General features: G+C 39.1%; 3 protein-coding genes across 3 annotated transcripts; 1 reads left to right on the forward strand and 2 right to left on the reverse strand.

The window, feature by feature from the left end:
- Nucleotides 1-12,027: 12,027 nt before the first annotated feature.
- On the forward strand, nucleotides 12,028-12,969 carry HO173_010208 (uncharacterized protein; the record flags this gene model as incomplete). The annotated part of the gene is made up of 1 exon (XM_037312094.1): nucleotides 12,028-12,969. The coding sequence occupies one exon, from the start codon at nucleotides 12,028-12,030 to the stop codon at nucleotides 12,967-12,969; it is 942 nt and encodes a 313-aa protein (XP_037161108.1).
- A 1,306-nt stretch (nucleotides 12,970-14,275) lies between these two features.
- Nucleotides 14,276-16,385, reverse strand: HO173_010209 (uncharacterized protein; the record flags this gene model as incomplete). Its single annotated transcript, XM_037312095.1, has 4 exons — nucleotides 14,276-15,567; nucleotides 15,617-15,919; nucleotides 15,978-16,325; nucleotides 16,382-16,385. 4 exons carry the CDS (start codon nucleotides 16,383-16,385, stop codon nucleotides 14,276-14,278), a joined length of 1,947 nt encoding a protein of 648 aa, XP_037161109.1.
- Nucleotides 16,386-18,133: 1,748 nt separating this feature from the next.
- On the reverse strand, nucleotides 18,134-19,483 carry HO173_010210 (uncharacterized protein; the record flags this gene model as incomplete). The annotated part of the gene is made up of 4 exons (XM_037312096.1): nucleotides 18,134-18,820; nucleotides 18,875-19,191; nucleotides 19,240-19,270; nucleotides 19,343-19,483. The coding sequence occupies 4 exons, from the start codon at nucleotides 19,481-19,483 to the stop codon at nucleotides 18,134-18,136; spliced, it is 1,176 nt and encodes a 391-aa protein (XP_037161110.1).
- Between the last annotated feature and the right edge of the window lie 678 nt (nucleotides 19,484-20,161).

The following is a 20,161-nucleotide window of genomic DNA, read 5'->3' on the forward strand; positions in this document are numbered from 1 at the left end:
TAGAATTTTATCGAAATTCGTTTTAGATATTATTTAACGCTTAAATTCGTCGAAGTCGAAGTCGTTAAATAACTTAAATCTAAGAATCTATAATTTTTAATAAAAACTTAAGAAAATGTTAAAACTCTAAGAAATATTAAGAAAGCTAAGAAATAGATAGCGTATTTTAATATTAACGCGTTTATTTTAATTTCTACTTTCGATATAATTATTTATAATATCTCTATCGAACTTTATTAATTTTCGAGAAATATTAAAAGTCTCGTTAAAACTATTCTCGAATTAAATATTTATAGAATTTCGAAGAGTCGAAATTCGATATTTAAGCTAGCTAAATAAGAATAATATTAAAAATTTATTAATTAAAGTCTTAGCGATAATCGCTAAATTTATAAACTCTTATTACGCGAATATCGCTTAGTTAGATAATCTAAGCTAAGAAATTTTAAAAGAAAATATATACTATAATTATAAAAAGTATATTCGAGAAAGTAGAGTTATTAAATACTTTCGCTATTAAAAATCTAGATATATTATATTCTTATATAAAGCTAAAGAATTAATCTACGCGTATTACGCTTAGAAATATAATATTTATATATACGAGAAGCTTAAAAAACTAAGCTTTAAGTTTATATATATTAATTATAAAAGTTAATATAAAGCGTTTTAGTTAAGCTATTTACGCTATAAAATTATTATCTTAAAAATAATCGAGAGAAGATAAGGGTCTTTAAGCTTTTTACTCTTAAAAATAGCTTTAATTAACTATAGATAGATATTAATTAATCTTAAAATTCGAGCGATAATATAGTTATATCTCGAAATATAGAGTTAAATATAATTAAGCTAAAGAGGATTAGAAAATCTAAGTAAGTCGTTATCGCCTTCGTCGCGGTAATAATAAAGAAAATTATTATTTAATAGATTTATCTAGATATCGAAATAATAGAGCTATTATCGATCTATATCGAGATTTTAAATATTTAAATTAAGATATTTATCGAGGTCTCTTAATAGAAAACTATAATGTAATTAGATACTATAATAATTAAAGCCGCAGCGATTACGAAAGCGAATATTCTCTCGCCTTCGTTTATATTTAATAGTATTCCTCTATCTTTAGAGGAGCTATAGTAGATAGTAAAAATAGGGAAAAGAATAAATATGATAAGAAGCTCGCTTATATTATTAAATAAAGATCGCTATAGAAAGTAGAAGAGAAATAACGAAATAATAGTACGAACGCCGCTATCGATTTAAATTAAAATCTTTAATCTTATAAATCTCTAGAGATAGAATATTTTATTCGAGATTTTACTTATATTAACTTTTTAATAATATAAAGATTTATTTAAATAGTTAAGAAGGAATATAAAAGCTATACAAATGTCGTAGATAAAGAAAATTAAATATTTCTTGTAAATAAATCTAATAAGAAGACTTCGAGTTTACTCTTTTACGATAAATTAGTAAATAAGAAAACTCTCGTCTAAGAAGCGGCTAGAAAGAGTTATATATTATTAAAGAAATTTAAAATAAGATTCTCTTAGACTAAATCGAGTCGCTAAACCTCTATAGAATTATATTATCGAATTATATAAAGCTTTAGAATTATAGATAACAAAAATAGTAATATTAGTAGTAGCGATATTAGCGAAAATATTATAGATATCTTATTCTACGATAATTTTTAATAAGAATATACTCGAAATAATAAGTATTAAAGCTATTAAAATTACGACTTAGAATACTATAGTATAATATCGATAAATTATTAAATATTATAATTCTACTCTTTTAGAAACGTATTTTATTTCGATACGATATCTTAGCTATTTAAGAACTCTAAAAGAACTCTAGAAAGAAATAGATATTTTATTTAGCTCTAGTAGACTTTTATATTTACTACCCGAATCGCGAAGAATTAATTAAAGTATATATCTACGTTAGTATTAGAATTTTTAAAAATAAGTAATACTTTTAAGTATATAGCGTAGATTTAATAATAATAACGCTTAAGCCTTAGAAGCTAGATTAGAAAACTCTTTATATATATAATATCTATAACGTATTATCCTCTTAAAGATAAGAGGTCTATTTTTATATAAATAGAAATAAGATCGTCTAAGATTACTTAGAAATTATCTCTCTCGATACTCTTCGAATTGCGATTATAAGAAATATAATTAATAAGTATTTAATTATAAACGATTTTAATCTATATTACTCTCTATAAATAAATCTCGAGAAATATTAATATCGAGAGATTTTATAGTTAATAGATATTATTAGCGAAGTTAAGCTTTACTTATTAACGCTAGAAGATATATTTATCTTTAAATTAAGAAAGCGAAGCGAGATAATTATTATAGATCTTACTCTAGTTATAATAAATATAGTTAATGCTATAATTAAATATAATATTATAAAAAAACTAAATTTCGACTTAGATTATAAAGCGATTCTTATAGAATTAAATCGAAATATATATTTAATATTCTCGAAAGAGGTTTATAATTAAAAGAAGATTAATAAAGTAACTTTCTATAATAGTCTTTAATTTAAATTATCGTTAGTTAACGCTCTTATTATAATTATTAAAGATCTAGATAAATAGATAAATTATTTTATCGAGATTCTAATTAAAGTAGTATAGAATATTATTTTAATTAATCTAATTATCGCGAAGTCTAGACTTAATATAAATTTAAAGAGTAAGAAGACTATTCTAAAGATTAGAAGATTAAAATCGCGAAAATAATAAACTCGAGATAAAGGGAATAGAAGAAAGCTTAATATAGCTTAAAATATAAAGTTAAGACTTATTAAGAGTAAGAGAATAAAAGATTAAAAGTAATATATAAAGAAATATAATAGCGATAAAAAACTCTAAAGATTAGATAAGTAGATTAAGAGCGAATAAGCTAGAATTATATTCTTTATATTAAAACTCGCGGAATTTAATAATACTATCGCTATCGAAGCTAAGAAAAAGATAACGCTTTTAAAAAATATCTTCTTTTCTAAAGCGAGATAAGTAAATTTAGATAATTTATAAGAGTATTAATATCTCGATCTAAAAGAATTTCTATTAATTATAATACGAGAAGTTCGATAAATAATACTTATAAGTTATTTTAATAAAGTCGTCGAAGTAAATAAATTAATCTTTCGAGTTTTATAACTCGCTTTCGAGTATATAGAGAAATAAATAGATTATATCTATAACGTATATCTCGATCTCGAATATTATTTAAAATACTTTCGCTATTTAAAAATAATAATATTAAGAAAACTCGATAAAAACGATTATACTTAATCTAAATTATATTAATTAATCACCCTTCTTAGTATACTAGAAAAGAGACTTAAAAAGATCGTCGCTATAAGAATTAGCTACTTAATAAAAAAATATTAATTACTTTTTAAAGAGTATATAGACGAAAGAAAATTATTATTAATCGAGAATATAATTTATATAATACTCGAAGAAGTATATAAGATTTAGAAGTTTAAGGATAATTAGATAGCTTCGCTATTAATACTAGATATTAAAAGCGTTTTTAATAATATCTCTTATCTTTAACTAATTTATAATTTAAGAAAAAGAGATATTAGCGAAAAAGCTATTAAGTGAATTATAAGTTTCCTAGATAATAGATTAACGATTATCGCTATATTTAAAAGCGAGTTATCTAAATATAAAGTCGAGATAAAGATCTCTTAAGACTCTTTAATTTCTCTTATTCTCTATCTATTCTATAATATAAATATCGTAGATATCTATAAAGCGAAAGACTATTTAATATTTATATATATTAACGATATTAGCGTACTTATAAGAGGCCTTATAATTTAAGCTAACTATAAGACGCTAAAAGTAATATATATCGAAATTTAGAAATAGATAACGATATATATATCGAAATTCGAGATAGATAAATATTAATTTATATACTTCTAGTTAATTATAATAAGAATAATAAAGAAGTAAGTAGATAATAATTTTAACGTATTATTAGATCTAGATACTTATATCGTAAAGCCTAAAGCGATAATAAGACTTTTTAAGCTTATACTTAACTTAGAGCTAGAATAAAAGAATTATATATAATTACTCGAAGTTAAAGCTATTATAAAATTTAATAAATTAATAAGCTACGCGAGATTAGTCTAGAATATTTTTTATAAAGATCTATAAAAACTCTATTAAGAAATAATTTTATTTACGCTACTATTTAAATGCGTAATCTAATATATACTACTAGTCGTAGAATATAAAAATAAAAAATAAAAGATATTTAAGATACTTCGAGCTATATAGAAGAGGGCGATATATATTATTATAGAAGAATAAAAGAATATCTTAGAGATCGTCTTAGATATCGAATATTATTAACTTCTAGTTAATCTCGTCTTAAAAAAAATTATTATAAAGATTATTATTAGAATTTAAATTTATTCTAACTATAATATTATTAGATCTATATAAGATATAGATAAATAGTAAAAGTTAGTTAATAAAAGAGCGAAGCTTAGAAGCCTTTTAAAATAAATCGAAGATATTATATATCGATAGTAGGCGTAAAGCCTAATAAAGTAATATATCCCCTATATTATATCTCTATAATAGAAATTATTAAAGATAATAATTAGTAAGAATAGAGAGAAAGTTATTAAGTAGTATAATAAGATTATTAATATCGATTATATCTCGCTATATATATATATAAATAGTAGCGAAATAGAAAATAAGATTAAAGCCTTCGTCTACGCCTCTTAAGTTATTAATATCTAAATACGATATCTCGGCGATAGCGAGTACTATACTATATACGTAGGCGAGCTAGAAGAAATTAATATAATATATAAAATAGCTATTAATATTATCTCTTAAGTCTAATTATCTAAATAGATAATTAAGTAGCGATATAATTAATAGCGAATCTTAGAGAATAAGTAAAATAGTATATTCTTAGTAGAATAATAAAGAAGCTAATAAGGCTTAAAGAAATAAATATATCTATTACTCTACGATAGATCGCGGTTTATAAAGATATCTTAAAGAATAAAATAGCGAACGAGCTCGCTAAATAGATATCGAAAAAAGATATCGAAGGGAATAAGTTTTATTTACTCTCGATAGCTAAATAGCGTATTAGAAAGCTAATTTATAATAATTAATAAGTACTCTAAAAGATATATATCTAAGGCACCGAGCTTAAGTAACTTATTTCTATATTCTATTATAGCGTTATAGTCTTTTATATAGGAATAAAAAAAGCTATAAGCTTAATAGTAATATAATTAAAAATTAAGAAGTTAACTCTTAAAAATCTTCTTTACGCGTATCGGATAATCGATTCGCTTAAGTATAACTATAGAGAAGATAATTAGACTCGAGATTATATTCTTATAATATATTCTCTATATATAGAAGATAAATAGACTACTTAAGATAATTAACTAATTAATATTAAGAATATTCTATTTAAATTAGATCTTATAACGAAAGCGATAAAATTTATAATAAGAATATAAACGCTAAAAGTCTTTAGTAAAGTTATAATTTAATTTAATAAATATAGATATTATAATAAGAAATTTAATATTAAAGATAACTTATAGTTAAGATATTAATAAATATTATAAGCGAAAGTATACTCTTAAAAAGTCGTAAAACTAGAGTTCGATTTATATATTTTAATATTCTCGAGTAAATAATATTTAGTTAATTTATTTATAGACTATTTTATTAATATTATTAATATTATTTTCTTTTCTTTTTATATTTATCTTCTATTCTTTAATATAATATTAATTAAAAATATTAAACGCGACGTCTTAAGAATCTTAGAAATCTTATAAGAATTAGCTCTTATAAGAAATATCTTTATTCGTTATCGCCCTCTAATAATAATAGAATATTATTATTAAAAGTTATTATCTCTACTATTAGAGGTTAAATATAATACCTCTTATAACCCGTTTAAAGATAATTATTATATTTTTAAATAAGCTAAGAATATATTAACTATATCGATTAATCTTTCTATATTTAAAAACCCGATACGCGCTATAATAAGAAGTTTTTTTAATCTAATAGTTAAATACGATAATTCTATAGTCTATAGAATAATAAATATATAAGTTTAATAGAATAAGTATAATATTAAAAGTAATAGGCGATATAGAAGATAAGGCTTTCGGGGATCTTAGAAAAAAAAGTAAATATCTTATAATTCTATTATAGTCTCGAATAGTAAGATAAAAGTAATATCTCGATTTTAATCTTATAAAATAAGATATATATTATATAGACTCGGATATAGACTATAGAGCCCCTTTAATATTAATATTATTATCTTCTCGAGATAATTCTCTTCGCGAGAATAATAATAAGAGAGAGAGCTTTTAAACTTAAGAAGATTAACTAAATCTTAAATTAATATAAAAGAGTATAACGAACTTAATATCCATCTATAGTAATATAATCTTATTCTTTTAATCTTACTCTCTCGAGTAAATAGCTTATAATATATCTATCTATAGAATTAATAGACGAAATCGTATATATAGAACTCTTACTATCGACGATTATTAGGGAAATAATTATCTTATTAACGAAATAGTCGATAGTCGTAATTTATAATAAGAGATTATATATAGCCTCGAAGCTTTTATCTTTCTTTTAATATAGATTATATTTAATTTCTAGCTTTTAAATCTTTATTTATATTAATAGACTTTAGATATAATCTCTAATCGATTAAGTTAAATCTTATTATCCTCGATCTCATCTATAATATCTTATAATATCTTTCTACTCTTAGCGATAATTATCGCGATTAAGATATTTAAAGAGATATAAAAACGCTATATTTTATATATAGTATAGAATATATTAACGTTATTATATTTAAAGATAATTATCTATAGCTCTAAATATAATCGAGAAGATAAGATCGAGATTAACTATAATATTATTAAAGACTTATAAAATACTCTTTTAAAGAAGTATAATAGTAATTATATCGCTTTATTAGAGGAGCTAGACGATTTATAACGAATAACTAAATTTAAATATCTTCGCTTCGAAGCTATAGCCTTTATATAAGACGAGAATCTAAAGAGATAATATATTCTTATAATAGATACGAGCGTAAATCCTCTTATAAAAGACCCTATAGCGGAGCTAGCTAATCTATCTTCGAGCGAATATATAATTTATTATTTTAAGGCGATATTATAGATAATAATTATCGATATATAAAAAAGAATATATTTAATACTTACTATGCGATACGATAGTAATATACTTAGAGAAGCTAATATAAAAGATATTCTTAGAATAGATTTTTAGAAGCTCGTTCGCGAGATAGAAATTATTTAAGTATTAGATTAAATATTATAAATAGAGAAGTAATATAATAACTCTATTTAGATATGAGATTCGAGGGTATAAAAGATATAGATAATTAATCTAGCGACTATAGTAGCTAAAGTATAATTATAATATAACGACAATTCTTTAAAAGAGAATATATTCTATAGACGTCGTTATTCGATATTATAATAGCTATAGAGTATAGAAATAATTACTTTAAGAAAGATATTTAAGATATCGTCTCTTAAGTAACTTTATAAAAGCTAATCAATTAATTAATACTTAATAAAAGATAATAGAACGAATAATATAAATAAGAAACTTCGATAAAAGCGAGATAAGATAGAATTAGGGAGGTATAGCCCGAAGATAACTCTTTAATTAGCACTATTTCTTCTCTTCTCTTTTCTCTATATCTTTATATATATTAGGCGTATAGATTACTCTAGATAGCATATTATATATAAAAACCGGATATGGCCGAAAGGCCGAGTGGGGAAAAACGGTCCCACTCTTGCCTATATGGCTAGAGGGGCGCCCCTCCGATGTAGGAATCACACACACACACATTTATCGCGGATTGGGGTGAGTTGAGAGCTCGCCTCAACCCCGGAGCGAGGTTTCGACGAGTTACAGGGGGAACCCTAGAGGTCCTCAGTTCGGGGCTCCCGAGGCCGGTCCGGGCAAGACCTAACCTCAGCGCACTATGGTAAATTACATTTTCATACCCCAAAGAATGGTGAATTACATTTTCATACCCCATTGAGATATGAAAATGTAATTAGGGGTATGAATTTGTAAGGATATGAATTTGTAATTTACCCCTTATAATTCACTTCGCCTAACTTTTATTCTACATAACTTGATCGTAGTTTGTAGACATAGGTAGAGCTCAATATTCGGTTCGCCGTGTGGGTCTTTTAAAACAACAATTAGTCTTCATATATTACAGCTATTTTGCCCACATACATGAAGTACTCCTCCTTAGCTTGGGGTTTTCCCTTACACACCACATAGACTCGAACTGGCACAGTCCTACCAATTGGGGTGGTACTCAGCAAGCCACTTCCGACAATGGCGCTCGCTACTGCAATGATACGCGACTGCTCATCAGAGAAAAGAAGACCGAAGATCTCCGAGTCCCGCTCTGTTCTCTTCTTTTCTGGTCTCACTTCTGTTTAGATTTTAGATTTCAACATCTTCGTTTATAAAATAACCATATACGCATCGAACAACATCTAGCTTTCTCTTGGGGTTCTTTTAGTCTGTGCCGGCTTTCCTCCCAGCTGAATTGAGGGCGGTGGTGGCTCAGCTCCCGAGACCTCTCAGTGTCCCTCGCCAGTAACCATTCTGGAGACTGTCTTCTTCAGCATTGTCTGCAATGTACTATCCATGGCCACACCTATACTATGCAAAGCTCTGAGTCTTTCCATTCCCGTACAAATTCTTCTAACAAAATGCATATATATGATTACTTGTTCAGCATCTTGACTGATTAACTATGGAATGGTATGTAAGCTACTTATATATCATGTGAAGCCTATGCGAATTTGCTATCTGATTGCCACCATGAGGGGTAGCTACAATATAGGTGCTGCAGTAAATCTCAACAACTTCACACACCTTAGAAGGCAGAACAACACCCATGAGGCGCACATTGCGGGTAAATTACAAATTCATACCCCAAAACCTTGGATCCTTACCCCTAATTACATTTTCATACCCCAATGGGGTATGAATCGGTAATTTGCCATTCCTTGGGGTATGAAAATGTAATTTACCATAGTGCGCTGAGGTTAGGTCTTCGGGGGTTGCGAAATCAGGCCGGACCGGCCCCGGGAGCCCCGAACTGAAGACCTCTAGGGTTCGCCGTGTAACTCGTCGAAATCTCGCTCCGGGGCTGAGGCGAGCTCTTAAATCCCCAACTCACCCCAATCCGCGATAAATTTAGGGTTCAATTTTCTAGGGGCTTTTCAAGGCTCCCGGGGCTTCTTTGAGGCGTTAAATACCGAGCACTCGAAGACGTAGTTTAATGAATTACAAATTCATACCCCAAAGAATGGTAAATTATATTTTCATACCCAAAAATTTGGGGGGGGGAAAAAAAAAAAAAAAAAGAAAAAAAAAAAAAAAAAAAAAAAAGTTTTGAGGTATGAATTTGTAATTTACCGCGCACATTGCAAAGAGCCATGATACCAGACAGCTCAACGGGCATGCCTTTAGACGGTGTGGATGTGCTTATCATCGGTGCTCGACCTGCAAGGTCCTCAAACTTGATGCACTACTCAACACAACAGCTGATTTTTTGGACAGACTCATGCTAGCAATCTGTTCCAACCACAACAAGGTCAGATATCGAATCATCGAGAAAAGGGTCAAACCCTAGCGGTCGGTCACGCCGATGGCTTTCAATGTCTGACGATCGAGATGCTCCACTCCATTGGCATCGGGCACCACTTGGGGAGTCTGGCTTGTCGCGTCGACGAACAGTGCTGTTAGGATCCAGATGAAGCGGGCTTTCTCGGATAATCAACCCGAGGTCATCAGTGGACTAAGGAAGCCGCGCGTGCTCATACTACAGCAAGATAAGAGCTTTGAAGACGCGAATATCGATCAAGTGTTATTCCTACAATGGTCTAGCTACTGTTGAAGGGCTCCTATCGAAGGATATTGAGGTCTTTCGGAACAATCAAGTCGAATTTGGATCGACTCCTGTCCACCTTACAGAAGCACTCAATGCTGGCACGTTTCCAGCACGAATCTGTATTCAAAGGGGGTCCAAATGAAATAACTCTCAGAGCCAAAAAGTACTAAGGAGAGAGCGACGACGCGAAGACTTCGTCTGCAATGGTGAGAAAAGCGAGCACATAGCGGATTATTTCAAGGGGGTCTCTTCAACAGATGGTCAAGACGAAGTACGTCGTCGGTTGCAATGGTGCTCATAGTTGGACCCAGAAACACCTTGATGTCGCTTTCCGGGGCCAAGGAATAGTACCGGTTTGGGGTACGTACAACATGATCCTCGGCCGGCAAGACAACTCACTCTTGAATTTCATTCAGGTGTGCTGGATGTTCTTGCAAAGACAGACTTCCCGGACATACGGAAGAACTGCGGTGTTCAGCCTTTGCATGGAAATCTCCCCATCATACCTTGAGAGAACCAGCTTGTGCGCGTCTACATATAGCTGTTTGATGGAGACGCGGAATATTCTTCTTTTCCAGAGGACGGCGTTTACTCATTTGTTAAAATTCTGGAGAAAGCTCGTAAGGTTCCATCGCCATCCACATTCAGCTTTGTGTTTTGTGATTGGTGGTCAATCTATCGAATAGGTCAACGGATCGCAGATGATTCCTCAACTTCTAACGGCGACGCTGCTCGTATGTACTCCTCCAAACAAAGTGTTGGTGATTATTCGGGCCAACGTCTGAGGGATTGCCCAAGATGAGAGGCCGAATAGTTTTTAGACACACACTCCCTAAAGGCAGGTCAGGGTATGAACATGAGCATACAAGATGGTGTCTATAAGTCTTTCGGACCGGGAGCGTCCGAGACTAATGATCGCAGAGCTTACAACCTAGGCTGGAAATTCTCTGCAGTCTTACACGTGGGGCGCCAACCCATCCATTCTCGCGATATACGAAAGCAAAAGACGGCCCGTCGCTCAAGAGCTACTCGCTTTCGACCTTGAATATGCGCAGACTGGCTCTACACAGTGCATCGAACCTGCGAAGGACTTCCGCCAGCCTCGGTGTCCTGCCCTGGTCAAATCCACGAGGTGCTAAGATCAGATGGTCAGTTCAGGATCCTTGTCTTTGCAGGCGACGTCTCTGAACCAACGTACTTCGATCGCTTGGATGAGCTGGGCAATTATCTTTCGTCAGAGACGAGCTTCTTACGCAGAGTCACTCCTTTCGGCGATCCGATCGACGCTCCAGTTGAGGTTCTCACCATTCATACTGCCCATCGGTTTAAGGTTGAAGTATTCGACTTACATAGAGTCTTTCACCATTGAGCGACCAGTCTGGATGTGATTGCTGGAAAGTCTATGCTGAAAACGATGATGTTCGCGGCAACCCCGCACAAGCTTACTCGCGTCGTAGAATCTATTCAAAGGGTGATGGCTGCTTAGCAATCATTAGACCTGACGGACATGTGGGTCTTGTCTGTGCCACGGAAGACGTTGAGGCTGTTGACATGTACTTCTCTCGGTTTTTGCCGGCTGTGCATTAGATGACAGGCACGCAAATGCCTGCATTTGATGACATCTAGTCAGTCTTTAAGTCTTCAGATGAATCTGGTATGGGCTCAGGCTAGGGCAGCAGGGTTCCCAGCTAAAGAGTCTAGTCTGTAGTAGTGTGACAAGCGTCAGGTACGATAAAACGAAACCGTGTGTGCTTTATCTGGCATGATCGACCACGGTCTAAAATTACGCCAATTTACGGTGTGCAAAATTCGCCACAGTGGGACTGGGGGTTCGTGGGTTTATGATTCTAAGTCATCAACACCGTCTCTCGTCCTCAGGCCTGGTCTTAACTCCAAATGCAGCAAAAATTGATAAGACCCTCGGAATCTTTCTGAGTTTTCCATCTAAATCGAAGCTCTGGATGTTCCGTTGATCAAGCGGACCCATCCGAACATGGACTCAGCAAACCCCTGCTTCAACCCCTCCCCAGAACCTCCCATTCTCGAATGTCATGGCTTGGCCCTCGTTTTATTAAAACAGCCAACGAAAGGCGGCCAAGGTGTCGAGAGAGCTCCGTCAGAGAGCGATGCGAGTCCGCAAGAATCAAATCATCACGAAGAGGATCCCAACGACAATGCTTCACCGAGCGCGTCAGGGATCCTGGGTCCCGTCCTCGTACTCTACTTCAGAGTCTGGCTCCTCTCCGTAAATAGCACCATGGTCATCGCCGTGTATAACACCATCAGCTCCGATTTGGGCCACTTTCAAGATGCTACGTGGATCCTGGCCTCGTATCGACTGGGCCTGGGGCCTGCTCAACCGTTGTACGGCAAACTCAGCGACATCTTTGGGTATCGAGTCGTGCTTACATTTGCCTATACACTATTCGGCATCGGCTGCATTCTCTATAGTCGGGGTAGGTATCTATCCGAACTCGCCCTTGGTCGCGTCGTGGCAGGCATGTCTGGAGCGGGGATGAGAAGCCTTGTCTCAAGTTTGATCCTGTCTCTGGTCCCGTTGCGCGAGATGGCCGTACGGCGGTCGTGGATGTATGTGATGGTTACGATTGGGAGAAGCGTTGGCGCGCCTTTGTGGTGTATCTTGGCGGATACGATTGGCTGGCGAGGTTCATTTGCTTGTCAGGCTCCCTTGGCCGTGCTGGCTCTAATCCAGGTGTGGTGGAAGCTCCCGACTGACTCTGAACACAACGCCAGCGCAAGAGCAGATGGCAGCCCGAAAGCCAGCGAGGGATCTCTGTCTAAGCTCCGCCGCGTCGACTTTCCCGGCGCAATTCTTCTTGCCACTTTCATTGTGGCATTCCTGCTTGTTTGGAAATTCGCCAGCAAGAGGCTTATGGTCACAAATCCACTGATCATCCGCCTGTTCGTTCTTTGAGTTATAGCTAGCCTGCTATTCCTGCCCGTAGAGGCAAAGTACGCCGATGAACCAATTCTCCCCTTAAGGTTGCTTGTTCAAAGATCCGTCTTGATGGCGTACCTTATCATTGGGCTTTTGATCACCGGCTCGACGAGCGTAAATAGGCTCCAAAGTCTCCCGCCCAACTGTACAGACCGGAAGTGAGTGCAGATGTTCTCCTCATTGGCGTTGTACTTCCGCGTCACAGAACGAGCGTCAAAAACCATATCAGAGACCGCCTACCAAGCTTACACCATCACATCGCCAGACCAACTATTATGGAACTCCAGCAGCCCTAGAAAGCCCTTCAAACGTCCCATTCCTGAAACCCCCACATCACATGTCCAACCAGGGCCCACATAGGATAAATAAAAACAACTGCTTGAGCGGTCTCACGCCGGGCATAGCAAGCCTGAATAGGCCTGAGCAGGCATATACTCGTACCCCAGCGCGTAAAAACTCCTATGTCTACGGCGTAAATCTGGAGCGAAATGGCTATGTACAGGCACGGGTGGGTGGATGGGTGGGACAAACGTATGCAATGGCTCTGAGAGAGAGACGGAATAGAATAAAGAGCCATTGACGGGCGCGAAACAGGGGACTGTATAGTTCGGACTGGAGGCGTGTCTCCTAGCCCTTACAGAGTACCTGGCAAGGGTCTGAAATGGCGGCGATATCATGAGACCGACTAACCCCCAGTCGCACTGTGGCGAATAGAACTCGTTTCGGAGCGCTGATTAAGTACGATTACAAGAGGGACAGCAATGAAACGTGGTTGGTGTGAAGGATGGACTCCTGAGGGCTGCATTACAGAATTCCTGTTTGCGTTGCGCAAGTGGGTTCTTGTCAGCCTAGGGTATTGCAGGATTGACTGTTGACTACTAGATCTCAGAGTGCATTATTCAAGTGCTAGAATTGAGCGATCTGACTGATAGCGAAGTATCTAGTTGATGCACTATTAGCAACACTGGTAATAGATGAGGAACGAGATTTCCTCGTCAAATTCGATATAGTCTGGCGATTGACTTGGACGCCCTCGTAAGAGGGTGTTGGCTCCGGGCTGAGATGCGGCTCGAGTCTCCGTCTTGGCGGAAGATGAGGAGGTCACGTTCCTTGAGGGTTTTGCGGGCTCCGCGTCGATAATTGAAAGATTGTGGGGAGATAGGAGATCGACTGTCATTCGGACCGAGGTCGAAAATGTGCACACCCGTGGTGCAGGCATCCAATTTGAGTGTAGAAGAGCTTGCTCTCGGGCGCAGAGACGTACACGGAGATGTGATTAACTTCAAGGTCGGGCAGGGCGAGTTGCGTATTCAGCACTGTCGATTTCACCCTCTTCCGAGCTTTCCATTCTGCCCTTCCTTTCCATCGAACCTACCGTTCGCTCAACGCGGCTGCCACGCCTGTGCTCTTCAAGCACCTCGTTGTCGTCCTGGTACGTCATGAACTCGTCGTTGTCCATCTCCTTGTAGGTCCAGTGGAAAATAACCGTCTGGACCGCCAAGGCAATGGCCAATCCGGCCCAGATCCAGATCAGATACGGATCGACAGTCACGGACGTGAGCACTTCTCCCAACGCGGTTCCCAGCGCCGTGTTGAACAGGAACAGAGACATGACGACTGCCTTCATGCCTTTCGGCGAGCGGGCATAAGCGATTTCGTACGCGGTGACGTTGCAGAAGCACTCGGAGATGGCGCCGAGCGCCACGTTGGGTATTTGCCACCAGATGCTGATGGGCGATACGCCGGTGCCGATGGAGCAGGAGCTGGCATAGTAGCCGCAGGGCGAGGTCTCGTAGACGCGCCATTGGATGATGGCGCCGATAACGCCGGAGATGGCGGCCAGGATGAAGCCGAAGGTAATGCGACTGATGCGTCCGAACTTGATTTTGTACTTGCGCAGCATGGGGTAAACACCATATGATAGGATCGGGATGACGACAATGATTGTGAGCGGGTTGAAGTTCGAGAGTAGATCATTGGGCGCACCGTTTGTGGTCATAGCAGCACCTTGATTGGTAAGGATGTTTCCGATACCACCGTCGTTGCTATACCAGATTGGAAAATAGAGGAAGATGGCGCACGCTGCGTATGTGCGAGCAGTATCATCTACCAATTGATCCGTCCATGAGATTGGGTTGCCATTGAAGGTCAGGATACCGTTATCGGCGAGCACGCTTGGCTTCGCGGCATTTAAATAGCCTTTGCCCCAGAACTTGAACTTATTCTGCTTGATTGCCATACTAGTGATTTTGAATACGTTAGTGAGAACCGAAGCATCGGGCGCTTTCTTGACGACATGCTTGTTCAAGATTATAAGTAAGGTTGGGAGAAGGAAGTACAAGATTCCAGGTGTGAGGTAGGCAAGCCAGTAGCCGACATCCTTCTCGCAGTAGGTCGTAGCTAGAGCGAAAAAGGCACCCACGTTGACCAAGCCGTAATATATCAACATGACGCGCTGGACAGTAGCCTCAGGGTCCATGATGACTTTTTCTCCGCTCTTGAGCACTTTGGTATATTCCTGCTGATGCACATATTGATCGAGTATTGTCGGCGCGATGTTAGGCTGGAACATGCCTGGTGGGACTGTCAGTGACGCTACGGGTACCGATCAGCTGTCACCTACCAACGCCAAATGCAAGCATGAAAAAACTGATCAGGAACGGAGCCATGCCCTTGCCAGCTTGAAGCACGCTGGGAGCGGCTCCACCGATCATGATGACATGAGCAACACCGCAAATAAGTACACCAATCATGATGGTCTTGTAGCGACCCAGCTGAACGTCGGCAACGTACGCTCCATAGATGGGGACAGAGAAAGAGAGAAAGAAGAAGAGCAGCACAAAGGCGTTAGCGAACTGTTCCCCTTGACCAAGAGCTCCAGCAGTCTCTTGTGTGCCTGGTGGAGGAGCCCCGGCACCATTGCCGCCTAATATAGTTGATAAGCTCCAAAGTTTCACTTGCGTGAGATCGGGCTTACTTCTTACCTTTGGGCAATGGGAATTCGATGAAGTTGGAGAAAACAGTCTGGACACCGTAGTATGAAGCCCGCTCTGCAAACTGAGCCGCGCATAACCAGTACGAAACGGGTGGAATAGAGTCTGCAACCTTACGCAGTGTGTTTCGTTCCTCGTCCGTCGGTGGAGGGTATTCCTGTTGGTCGGCAATGCAAGGCCTCATGCCCTCTAGAATCTTCTCCTCGTCGACACTAAGACGTTTCTCCGGCTGACAGGCAGCACCATCGTTCAGCGCAAAAGGATTACTGCCATGGGGCTCCACAACATCTTTGGGAGGCTGTGTAGCCACGATATCGGCGAAGATATTGTTGTTCGGGGCTGCCAGCTGCTCAGCTGGGCACTGGCAAACTACGGGGCAGATAAGGAATACATACCCATCTTTTTGGGACGCTTCGGTCGTTGGTCTTTGGTCAATTTCAGTTGGGGGTTAAGCAAGTTACGTCGGAGTGGAAGAGGAGCAGGATGAGAAGCTATCTTTATGGTAAGAGCTTTGAGCTCTCCACTATGGGCCTATCACCCAATCTGGGTATGTTCTCTCGCAGCACACTTATCTGGAAGATAATGCAACCCATCAAGGGCGGGTTCTCGTCGCAGCTCCCCACTAGTGTACCGTTGCGTCACATCACATCCCTAGTAGATCTTTGGCCTATCACAACGCTGGTATCATCAGACTTGCAAAACAGCAAGACAACGTACAATGACGCTTACACTTGCAATTGCCATCGCGTCTCTGTTCATGGTCCTGAGTTTCCTTAGCTTCGACACTCTTCTTTCCGCATCTCTCAGCATGGGTTTGCTTCTTCATCAACCGTGTCGCAGAGGAACATGATGATGATAATGATACGAGTAGTATCACCGCGCACACTGCGCAAACAGTTCGCAGTCAAAATCGATTTAAAGATGTTACCAAAGGAGCCGCGTGCTGCTTGGGTACCTGAGTACTTTACCCCTCAGTCCTGTAACATTACATCAATCAACCCGGCGAGCTTCTTGAGTAGACCTAGTGCGCCCAACTCATAGTGCCTGATTGCGTCATCGGACCTGCTCTTATCTTAAGACTCTCTACCTCCGAGAGCTCGTAAGAAAGTAATGGCAACAGACGGAGGTGAGCACCCAGGTTTCCAAGGCTGATGTCTTGGCACACCATGTGCTCCTGTGCGCTTGCGGTTGCGCTTTTTAGGACTCGTTTTGGGCTTGTTAGGGGCATTTCGAGCCCGGATTTAGGCGCTTTATTAGGTTCTCGACGAGGCATACCTTAATTCACGGCCTTGGCGCTGTTTCTGATTTTCGACGCCGACATCCGTACTAACGGCGCGGATCGGTGCGGGTCGATGCGGGATCCGGCACTATCTTAGTCCCGGAGTAGCTGCTCCCTCGTCAATACCTTCCGTGCAGCTGTAAATTGAGGAATGGATTTATGTATATCCAAACTGAAGCTAGAGCCCAAAAGCGAAAACAGAGCTGGAACACCATACCGTGCTCTGAGACGGAGAAATGGTGCATCCAGGAGATGAACGAGTGAATGTACCGCAAATCAACCCATCTCCACGCCCCGATGGTGCGACCCAGCAAACGACGGCTTAATCTATTTTCTGCAGCTGTACATGAGAAAATATGACGGTCTAACATATACAAAATCTGGGCATCCAATCGAAACGGTTGATGTTCTGTTCCACGCGGAGAAAATTACCGAAGTCCTGTGATGTGGACGCGGTAAGACTACAGTGCAGACATGACAGGAGACAGACAGCGAGGAGCGTAAAGGACGGAGTCGATTTAGTATGATCTCATCGCCAGATCGTTGTTCGGTGTAGACACATCTTCCCGCAACGAAGCCTGGATCCCTTGTTGAGAGTTTCTCCCCGTGGGCCTTGACGCCTCAAAAACGCGGAATGTAAAGATGTAAAGCGTTCAGGCTGACTCCTATGAGAGATTGTCCCAAGTAGCCATGCAACGCTGAAGTCTCTAGCCTTCCAGAACGTTCAAGGGCGGAAATGCTCGACTGAAGCTTAGCGCTTGCGAAGTCAATACCCCATGAGACTTTTCCATCAGCGGACGAGTGAGCCATCCGTTCCAGAATTTCATCACGATGATCATAGACCTTTCATTTCTCCTTTTTCAACTGACTACTTATCACTCGCTCCATTTGCAGCACCTTCACCGTCTGCCTTCAACTCTGGCGGCATCTCAACCGGTCCCCCTGGTGAATCTGCAAGCCTAGCCGTCAAAACCTCAACGCCATCCTCTGTGACTAGCAAAGTGTGCTCAAATTGAGCTGTCCTCGAACCATCCAAAGTAACACTCGTCCAGTCATCGGGCCACGTCTTATCTCTGAAAGAACCCAGACTGATCATCGGCTCAATCGTGAAGGTCATTCCTGGTTTCGCGATTCCCACAGCTTTGTTCTTGTCATAATGAGGTATGTTGGGGGCGCAGTGGAAAAGTGAATTAATACCGTGGCCGCAGTATGTCCGAATGACGCCGCAGCCTTTTGACTTGGCATGTTTCTCGATGACTGTGCCTGGATCCTTGAAGGCCATGCCCGGCTTGACGAGTTTAATTGCTTCTTCCAGGCACTCCCGGGCTGTCTCCACCACGCGGACTGATTCTCGGTCCTTGAGAGCTTTCTCGCCAATATAGTATGTCTCATTAAGATCACCATGAAAGCCGCCGTGGTAGAGAGTCACGTCAAGATTGATTATGTCACCTTCCCGAATCATGCGCTGGTCTGGTATGCCGTGACATATGACTTCGTTGAGTGAGGTGCACACGGACTTGGGGAAGCCCGAGTAGTTCAAGGGTGACGGATATGACTGGCAGCTAAATGAGCAATCTTATCAGTTTGGGCTCTAGGGATCAGGACTTACGTCTCTTTTAATACACTCTTTGTGCACCACCTCGTCGATATAGTCCGTTGTGACACCAGGCTTGAGTTCTCTTGCAGCTACATCGAGGACTTCCCTGGCCATGCGGCAGACCTTCCGCATACCTGCCTGCTGCTTTTTGTCCAGACAAGTGATACTATTCCTCGCCGCGAACTTGTAGTTGGGATTGCCACCCTCAGTCTTAGCATAATTTGGATGTGGTATCGATTCTGGAACGGTTCTTCTTTCCGATAGCGGGTATATAGGTCTCAGGGGTCCGGTGTAGGGGAAGGTTGGAAAAGGGTTGTGGAGAGCGATTGCTGCCTTGCGATCAGTTAAAGCTCAGAAAGGCCGATCACGGTACGTACAGCCAGATTTGTGGACAGACTTGTGCTCTGACTAAGAGACGGTCAGCTACTGGACCGCATGATGTTGGCCATGTGTACCTTACGAGGGTACAAGGTAGCCTACCCAACTCCTTTTGAAGCAGTCTTGTGAACAGAACGAGCTCTCTTTTCCAAGTTTTAAACATGTCGGACACTGCAAGGCACCGGCGTCTTTTGGACAGCCTACGCCTATGCAGTTCTTCGCCCCAGTCACAACCTCTGCCATGATGGATGCCAGTCAGATTGGTAATTGCTGTGGAGTTGAAGGTGGGGGTAATCGAGTTGCTTTATCCTCAGGCTGTTACAAGCTCCTCAGAGACTCCCCATATGTCCTCTTAGCGTCGAGTATAACTTTAAAGATGATGTACCCAAACTCGCTCTCTGGAGGGTTGACGACAAATAACGGTGAAGTGGTAGAGGAAGAGCGGAAGCTACTTTAGTCTCTGGAGCGCGCGCTGCGAAAGTGAGCATAAGCGCCAAGAACTGTAGGGCTGAAAGCGCCTGGCATCGACCTATGAGCCGCTCTGTCTGTCACGCTTCCATTCTGCTTCAGAGATGTGCCCTCCTCAATCAGAACTCGCACGTTTTAGCGTTACCCTACAATAGTCTATTCCACAATAGTCTCTTACCCTGCGACTCTCTCCTACCCTACGGTACTCTCCTCGAAAGCCAGACTGACAGATTCGAATGTCGTTGAAACCTCGATCTCAATTACTCTGGAGAAACTTTAAGTCTCTTCGAAAACCTCGGCGCGCGCGTACGGGCCAGTTCGAGGGTTCGAGTATTCAGCGCTCACTTACGACATCAAAAATCCATACTGGCCTTACCATCTGGCCTTTTGCAGGTTCCTGCCACCCCTCTCCGCCATCTTCCCTAGATCACTCGTGAACAGTACCTGATCAGT

The sequence above is a fragment of the Letharia columbiana genome, assembly GCF_014066305.1.
Source record: "Letharia columbiana isolate WasteWater2 chromosome Unknown Sc0000046_s0, whole genome shotgun sequence".
NCBI lineage: Eukaryota > Fungi > Ascomycota > Lecanoromycetes > Lecanorales > Parmeliaceae > Letharia > Letharia columbiana.